The following is a 9,501-nucleotide window of genomic DNA, read 5'->3' on the forward strand; positions in this document are numbered from 1 at the left end:
CATTCTCTGAAAATCTCTTGAAAAGGCAAAGTGATGACTGACTTTTTTTTGAGTACTCATACTTTGCTAGCTTGACAAGCCATAAACCATGGCTTCTGTTTAGCACATGTTGTGACAAGGCAATGCACTGTAATTTACAGTCACCAATACATGGTATATAACGAACAACAAATAACAATCCAACTGCTGACATACAGTAAAAGAAATACTACCACTACAAACCTCAGAGGTTTGTTGATTCTCTTCATAAAGATTAAACTATAATATTGTAAATATATATATATATATATATATATATATATATATATATATATATATATAGATATGAAGGGATCAAACACCTCTGAGTGAAAGAGAGAGACATGTGCACACTGAACTATTTGTTCAACAGTCATCGTTTCTCTAACAGAACAAAACTCTTTAGATTAAACTCAGGGCAGAATCACTGTGGAACCAGGAAAGACTGCAAATCCGGGATAAAGAGGATCAGTGAATCTGGTTTTGAATGTGTGGAGGTGGATCAGAGTGTCAGAGGAAACACTGAAAAAGGACAGAATGCCAGCAGCATAATCCACATACACTGCTACTCTGTTAAATCTGTTGTGGGAGACGATGGGTGTTTCTGTGTTATCGTGCTTTGCAATGACAGAGGATGAACCCGTTTTTACTACAAGTGCCCAGGACTGAGAATTTGATCCAAACTCATTGTCGCCAGTTATTCCTTTCCTACTGATTCCACTGTAAGTGACTGCTATGTAAACATCTCCACTCCACTCGACCTCCCAGTAATGTCGATCAGTCAGACCGTTTATACACAGCAGCTGAGGAGAATGAAATCCGTGTCTGTGGAAACGATGTAGGTTATGTCCCCCCACATAGGCCACCTTCTTGTTTCCGTTAGACAGTTCGAGTTTCCTGCTCACTGATTTTGTGTCGATTGTGAGTCTACAGGAATCTGTTGGAGAGAACAAACACAATCCAGCTGCAGTTATTGATCCATCATCTGTTCATCGATTGACACTAGGATGATGACTCCTGATATCAGAGATGTGAATTAGTGATGTTGGGTTGAATATGTGCTGCTTTGTTTCCACTAATCAAATTAACAACAGACTTACGCCTCTTGATCTCTGATGTAAGATCATTGTCTTCCACACTTCCCACTCTGAAAGGAGAAGGGGGGTCAGACAAGCATTCTCTGTTAGCATGTTAACATGGACATCACGCTTATATTGTCGTAGACTGATAAGGGAACAGTCTAACCTTTTGATAAACCCACATGATTATATCATCTCTAACGTCCTATCCTGCAATTGTCAGGTTCTAGTACCGTTTGAACCAGATTAAAAGAAGAGCTTATTTTTCCTCTGATAAAGCTAGGCTAACAGATTCCAGTCTTTGTGCTAAGCTATGCTATATACTAAGTAATATATTCCTTTGGTTAGAGGGTAATCAATCATTCATACCTGAGAGAACACAGTTCTTTGCTTGGATCCATAGTCTCTAAATAAACAAGCACAATATAAATAAATCAGAATTAGTTTTAGGGTATGTTTGCATTTATCACATAATTGAACTGTTTGAAAATGAGAAAACATACAAAGGAAGTCAAAGGAGTTTGTCCTCATACTATATCAGCTGTGTGAAAACAGCAGCAAAACAAATAAATTCCACAAAAATGGATGAAAAAGTGTCTTTCAGGTTTTTTTCTCTTAACTAATTATAGTGATTTAGTGGCCATTGAAGTGTGTTCAGAATTTGTAAACTGATGATGATTCATGTCATAAGTCATGACACACTGTTCTTCTTCACATAAGCTTGCTTCATAACTTAGAAGTATAAGTGTCGGTAATGGTATCAGTACTAGCTGATACCAACATTTGCAGTATAGCACACCACTAGTAAATATGCATTTATTCCTCTTGGCTCTCACTTGGTGTTGGCTCACTGTGATTTCATGATTTCATGTTGCAAAGCACAGTGATGCATTTCTGAGGTTTAGTCTATGTAATTCGCTTAATGACAGACCTTTATATACAACTTATCACATAATGTAACCTACACATCAACACTGTTAGAGTGCACGATGTGCTGAATCACATGCAAATGTCATGCACTGATGAAACATATTAGAGATTATTAGGCTTAACATAACCTTATTATAAGAATAAATTTATTATGGGTTTGCAGCTTGTTTTAATGAAAATGTGCATGGGCATAAGTAACAAGGGCATTACCGTTTGATTTAACGTAACAGACACTGTGATTTCTAATAGTTTAAGAAACTGGCAGCCTGTAATGGCACAGATGTTAAAACCAATCATGGAATGGCCAACCAGAAATGCTGTTTTCTGAAAAATTCCCCCCAAAATGTATGTTTATCACTGACTTCAATGTCATTTGAAAGACCTAAACGAATTACGAATTATGAAATATAATTAAGAGTATATAGCTGAGCAACTTACAAGGAAAAGCTTTGCCAATGAGTAGACCCTAAAAAGACTTATGATTCAGCGTGGGTGACACATTTACTTTCTGCCAGTCTGGTTGTAGAGAGCTGTGTTGTCAGATGCAGAAAGGATCTTTAGACCACCGTTTCTTGTGCTGTTGTTGGTCTGTCAGCCAGCTGCAGAGAAAATGGATGTTCTAACATAAAGAAATCTTAAGTGAAATCAAATGTTAAAAACAATGAAAAGTGTCCACTGCAACCACTGTCTGTGCTTTTCATGCTGTAGTTTTCAATCTTTGAAGTTTTTTCCATGGTTCTCCCATTCCTGGTGAATGTCACTATTTCCTCCTTACCTATTCTATCCTACTTGTTAAAATTAACCAATCAGCATTTAGCAGATGCTTGCATCATTAATTATGGATTTTTGAGCACTGCACGGGTACATGTCTGCAGTGGGTGAAAACCCCATTCTTTGTGTTATTTTTGAATGTGTTATTATTTAGAATAGGGTCATGGTCTTGGTTAATATAGTGCACAAATGTTAAAATGTCTTTTAAAGCTGGATCTTCTTGGTTGCTACTGTGTCACCTGAAGAATCTGGACAAAATATCCTTATGAAAGACAATACCTAAATATGTGTTTTTTTGTAATGTGAATATTTATGTCCATGAACACAAAAACAGAATATAGACTGAAAATGAAACTGTTTCATGTTTTGTTAGCAGAATGTCTAAACCAAAACAGCATATGAAATATGAAACATCAGAGAGACTTACAACAGGGATACTGTGTTTAGGTTCTCCTCAGATTCAAGACTTCAGAGCTGGAGGACTCCTCTTTACCTGAGCTGGAAATAACTGCTTACTGACTGACTGACTGACTGACTGGCGCTGTCCACGTATTTAAAGATTTAGATGCCGGATGTTTTGCTTTAGTTATGTCAGTTGTTTGGAATCTAGAATGTCAAGTTCATCAGAACAAATTTGATCTCATTGTTCTTTGTTTTCTATTATACTGAAAACAGTGTCAGTAAGAATGTTCACAAAAAACCTGAATGAACAGAGGAATGAAGCCAGTTATCATAAGTAAAGATTTTCATATAAAACTCCTTTCAGGCCTCTGGCTTTGGATGCTAACTCTACATTTCATTTAAAGCTCACTATTTAAAAGAAAGATTTTTTTTTGCATTTTTTAAAATGATAAACATTAAATGACAAACTTATTTTTTGTCAAAAACTAGCCCCACCCCATCCAATGCAGAATCAGGAGCACTCAAAAAAAAAACAAAAAAACACAGCTCCCCCTAAAAGGCAAGGGGAAAATTAGGAAAGAAATTGACATTCGTGTGTTTATTAGTGTGTAGTATATGAAAAAATTGTTTCCTAATTTGTGTGATCCGACCTCGGACCTATTACTTTGAAGTATTACAAATTAAAAAGGGGTATTTTGTTATCTTTACCCATGTGATTGATGTAGAAACTTGAGATTTCAACATACGTGGAGCCTGGCTGTGTCAGGGTCCTGGGTCTGAGCGACCCAGGATCCCTGGTTAGTCATGGACTTGTGATATTATGTGTATTTTTGGTGTTGCTGCTGCTCTTTCTCCATGCTTGTAGATGTGAGTGTATGTGTGTGTGTATGAACACTGGTTTACAGGCAAACTTTAAAAGAAAAGAAAAGTTTGAAAACTTTTCAAAGGAATAAACATCACAGAATGAACAAAAATCACAAATATGAAACTAAACACTGGACACTGGAACCTAAAACTAGGAGACTCGAGAGAACAAAACCAGGAGCTAGAATGTTAGGACACAAGGGGAGAAACACAGAATGGAAAGGGTACAACACAACTCAACACAAAGCAAGGAAAACATAGGGCTTAAATACACTGAGGGATAACGTGGGAATGAGACGAGAAGAGAGCAAATCTGGGAGTAATCAAACATGACGCAACCAAGGGGAAGCAAAACTACACTGTAAAAACTGTGACTAGAGGTTACTTAAAAAAGTTATGGCAACAAAGTGACACTTGAAATAATTAAGTAGATTTTAATTTCAAAAGATTTATGTAAAATGTAGAGAAAATGTTAATTAAATTCAAATAGAAAACAAAAGTAGATATTAATAGAATTAAACTGTAAATATGTGTTGGATTTAGGGTCAAAATCTCAAACTGAAGGTTGAAATTGCCCAACTTTATCAAAAAAAATAATTGATATGAAATAAGTCTCTGAGAAAAATTACTTTGAATTTACTAACTATCTGGCAAAGGTTTAGTAAAAACTTCCTAAAATATCCATTACAAAGAAATGAAATCTTCTTGTTTTTTCAGTAAAACTCAAATTGGATTCAATAATTTTCCAAATAAACCTTAAAAATAATGACTGAATAATAAGAGAAAATGAAATGAATTTTACTTATTTTCTGAGTAAAATGAATCAATTTCACAAAGAAAACATCAAAACAGTAATTTGTTTTATTGTGGAAAATAAAACACAGTAATTTATAATATAACATTTTTCTGCTCGTATACACTGAATTCTCATCAACAATCTCCTGATCTCCTAAATACATTCCTCTGCTGTAAATTTGTTTTAGTGTCATAAACAGTTTATCACACAGCTTTGTGTACAGAGCAACAGCAACATAAACTGCATGAATGTAAACCAGTTTTGTAAAAAAGAAATTAATCTTTAGACTGTAATATCAACATGAACCTGAAATTTGAATATCCTTTACCGTTTCCTTTATCTCTGTTACTTATTTATGATTGACAAACAAAAACTTTAGTTTGTCAATCTTTTGTTAAATTGAATCACTCAATATAACTGTAGAACAAAGGTTTTTCACTCATGTACATGGAATATCAATAATGTAAATCAACCTTTTATCCCAATTTGGATGTTTAACCTGAGAAAATCTAAGACACATGTAAGAGGAAGTAACATTTCTACAGCTACAGGACTGCACTTCTGTTAAATTTTAAAGTTGTTTTAAACCAATGTTTTATAGTAACATACACTATAAACAAAGAAAAGCTTCACTAGTGATTCCTCCAATTTGCTGCCTTTCAAACAGAATATTCCTAAGAAACTTGTAGGTAATAAAAAACAAAATTAAAATGAAGAGCACAAATACAGCCTGACACATTGCAGGTCATTTGGGTAAGATATGAATAAGATGAAATTAACTTAAAAACTGAAAAGATAGCTGCATCTAACAAAGACAAACCAAAGGTTTTCAGTGAGCTTACTTCCCTTTCATTCTTTCAGAGTCCTCGTTTAAGCCAATAACTTGTTCTTGAGGCTGTTCACTTTTGGTGAGAGCTTAGCACAATCCAGTTCAAGGAAAAGTTTCTGGAATACTTCCAAGGTGTATTTTAGCTCTTTGGGATAGGCAAGATCGACTGCATATGTCAATCCAACCAGCATTGCGCATGCTCTTGGAAAATTGCCCAGAGCAGGCATAACTCTCACACCCTCCAGCACAATGCCAATGTCATCCTCCTCAGATCCAACAGCCTTGATTTTGTAGATTTTCATCCTCTGTTCAGAAAGATCTTGTGACACACCATCCTCATCAGCATCCTGAAACAACAAACACATGGGTTTTCTGACTGTAGTTGCACACATGAAATATTTCCTGGACACATCCTGTAGCTGAATGACAAATAAAACATGATAATGCCTCAAATTATTTGAAACTTGACAAACACATATGAATAACAAAAACAGAATAATGTTTCTACTTCAACACTTACACTGTACTCTTTGATCAGTTGATCAATGGACTCCCCAAGGTACACCATCAAGCACTGAATAACCAGATTTCTGGTTATGTTATTGCTAGGATTGCTTGGTGACTGAAAATGAGCAAGAATTCCAAAAATTACCATCAGATAAGTGACCATTTATTAAGACAAAACTGTGAGAATTGGCAGTATTAAAAAAAACTGTTAAATATCAAATTATCATCACATGGAGCATTATGTGCGATAATTAGCTGATGTTAATGCACATGCCTGGGTGCTGACAGTCAACACAAAGGTATTGTCAACATGCTTGACAGGTTCAATCTTTAAATGTGTCGTTTTAGTAAATTACATTAATTTAGTCATTTAGTTTTTTTATCTAATTTAGTTTATGTTCGTCAGAAAGGGTTTTTCCTTCTTGGGACAAAACAAAAACCCAGCAATACCTGTACTTGTGTTTTTTTGTTTGTTTTTTGTTTGTTTTTTTTTACTAAGAATAGACATGTATTTAAAATACAATTAAAACATGAAACCCATAATTGTGTTGTTAATTATATCAGTGACGTCCTGGCGTCCTCTTGCACTGACAAAAACATGCAAACAAATTAGTGGAGCTGTGCACCATGCAAATGAAATTTGACAAAAAAATTCTTTAAATAAAATTCCAAGCTGAAATGTCTGTGGAAAATACCTTGGCTATGATAGCCTGCAACTTCAATCCCATGCTGATCAGGTGAATTTAAGTTGAGGGATCTTCCATTACCTGAAAGGAAAGCAACATTATCATTTTTGACGTTTAGTCAGCTGTGTAAAAACCAAGGAGGAACCCACCCGGGGGATTAATAAAGTTTTATTTTATCTAATCTAATAACTTTAATCTCAGCCAAACCGATTTACTCACGAACAAATAAAACACTGAAAAAAACCAAACAATAACATTTTTAGGTTGTCTAAGTGACTTATACATTACGTTTAAACTGAGTAGCGAAACCCCGCGGTGATCTGAAAATGATGTGCCGGGAGTTGTGCCGTTCTCAGCGGCTTCAGTGACCCTCGAGCTCCCGGCTTGCTATCGAGCTGGTGGGTAGCAGATGCTCCGAAAACGTCGAAGCACTTTTGCAAACATGCGATATCTTGATAAACCGAGCAGATATTTGATGTTTACACAGCTACTTTCGCGCCTGAAAATATGTTAAAAGTTTATTTTGTGACCCAGAAAGATTACTAAGAGTAATTTTAAAACTTAGTAGCGGCCGCCATTATTGGAAACTGGAGTTCGAAAAACTGACTGTGGCTGACAAAATCACTCACAACTGACCGCAAAACCTTTTCATGAACTTTTAAACGTGGATGAAAGACGTTAAAACTCATCGGAATATACCGTTGATATTTTTTAATACGGTAAAACATGTGGTTAGTTAAAGCTGTTCAGTAACACAGTCGTGAAGGCTTGGAAAGTGACCTTGTGCTAGCAGTCCACTAACTGCCATTTGTGTAAAAATACGATACTATCATTACAGTGATGATTATTAATAAAATTTCGACGTATCATACTGTTTAAAACCTTTACTCAAAACCGATATACGTTATTGTTTAAACCGTGTCTTATATTTGAACAAATTAAGAAGTCTTACCTCTGACAAAATGGAGACGTCCACTCACGAAGCGCGTGTGTCCTGCACGTGGCACAAAGGATTATGGGCGGAAGTGTACAATGATTAAAATGAAAATGCTTTCATCAGTTAAATCTATTAGATTTCTTAAATTTTTTTAGTACTCAAACATTTTTTTTAAATCTACTCAACAAACCATTGCTGAATTTACCCCAAACAAAACTGTGTAAATTTAAATAACTGAACATCTCAAAATTGTTGAATTTTGCTTAGATTTGATTAAAACTACTCATACACGTTTTTACTGAGTAATAATTACTATTACTCTCCTATTAGATTCTAATTAACCCCAATCACAGTTTTTACAGTGTAGAAACACTGACATGACAAGGGACCGTCAAAGAAAAACTGAAAGTATAACGCAGAGACGCAGACTTGACACACACAAAAAAGGAACACGGAGCACTGTCAGAAGAAAATTATATATAGTGTGATCAGCTTCATGAAATGTGTTCTTTTATTGATCACTAAGCAAATGTCTACGTGACTTTTGACATGAACTCTTGTGTGATAAACAACTAACAGCTTCCTCTTTCTGTAAGAACATGCAGACTTAGAAAAGGGGAACCTCAGCTCTGAGTTCTTAGAATAACTCTGTTATCTTTGTACACACACACACACAGAGACACAAGCTTGTATAAATAAAGAACGCAGACAGTGATACAGCGCGAGTCTGGAATACGAGCGCTCTATGACCGTCCTCGCGAGTAAAGACAACTGCAGTGTTTGTGCAGGTGTCTCAGCTGAAGAATTGTGAGGTGATTCTTAGAAATCCCCTGTCAAGCGCAGACACAGGAGTGACATAAGACACGACTAACTGGTGAAGAAGATAATAAACATGAAGACTGAAATAAATCTACACTAAACACAAGGACACGGGAACAAAACCAAGAACTAGATCTGAAAGAGTAGAGAAGAACTTGTGAACTAGAATTACAAAACAGAAACCAAAACACTAGAAGTCATGAACCACAATGAAATCACAGATCAATAATAATAATAATAATAATAATAATAATAATAATAATAATAATAATAATACAAAATCAAAAAACTGGGTCACCGACCCAGGACCGTGACATTTTCATAATCAAATTGTTGTTTGAGTTTGTCAGTACATCCTCAGGCTCCTGTGCAACCTGTTCTTCTGTTTACACAGCAATTATGCAGACGGTTCTGGTTTCATTATAATGATAAGAATTTTTGTGTATTGATATTTAACTTTCAGTTTCACACACTTGTCATGTATCCTTCAGACACCCAGTTTATCTGCAGTGCACGTGTGACTCAACAAGGTGAAGCAGCCTCTTTCCTCAGCTGTGACTCAAACAGAGCTGAAATAAACTCTTTGTTCAGCAGTGCTTTATGGAACTGCTTCATCAGCCTGTCATATCTAACACAATCACAGTGCATACAATGGGGTAGCACTGGGACTAAAATCTAGCTGGGGGAGCCACAGAAAAGCAAGAAATGTGATCAGAAAAAAAATTGTATAATATTGGTCCATTAATATTGATAATCTGTGGGAGGAATTATCTTTTGGACATATTTATATTTAAAAAAAATCATAAAATGTAATACAAAAAGTTAAATTAACTATAACCAAGATATGGCCTGGAAAAACATGT

The 9,501-nt window shown here is 35.4% G+C and overlaps 1 protein-coding gene across 1 annotated transcript; it reads right to left on the reverse strand.

Moving 5' to 3' along the window:
• Positions 1-431: 431 nt before the first annotated feature.
• On the reverse strand, positions 432-1,498 carry LOC146635225 (neoverrucotoxin subunit beta-like). The gene is made up of 3 exons (XM_085350057.1): positions 1,467-1,498; positions 1,119-1,165; positions 432-955 (listed from the first exon to the last, which is right to left on the reverse strand). Exons 1-3 carry the CDS (start codon positions 1,496-1,498, stop codon positions 432-434), a joined length of 603 nt encoding a protein of 200 aa, XP_085206183.1.
• Positions 1,499-9,501: the final 8,003 nt, after the last annotated feature.

The sequence above is a fragment of the Diplotaxodon limnothrissa genome, linkage group LG3 (assembly GCF_057381915.1).
Source record: "Diplotaxodon limnothrissa isolate DT_005_m linkage group LG3, D_limnothrissa_male_GT1.1, whole genome shotgun sequence".
NCBI classification, from domain to species: domain Eukaryota; kingdom Metazoa; phylum Chordata; class Actinopteri; order Cichliformes; family Cichlidae; genus Diplotaxodon; species Diplotaxodon limnothrissa.

Coding starts and splice junctions, on each gene's coding strand:
- LOC146635225 (XM_085350057.1), bottom strand. CDS start 1,498: ATGGATCCAAGCAAAGAACTGTGTTCTCTCAG. Junction 1,166..1,466: donor AAAGAACTGTGTTCTCTCAG/GTATGAATGATT, acceptor TTCTCCTTTCAG/AGTGGGAAGTGTGGAAGACA. Junction 956..1,118: donor TACATCAGAGATCAAGAGGC/GTAAGTCTGTTG, acceptor TCTCTCCAACAG/ATTCCTGTAGACTCACAATC.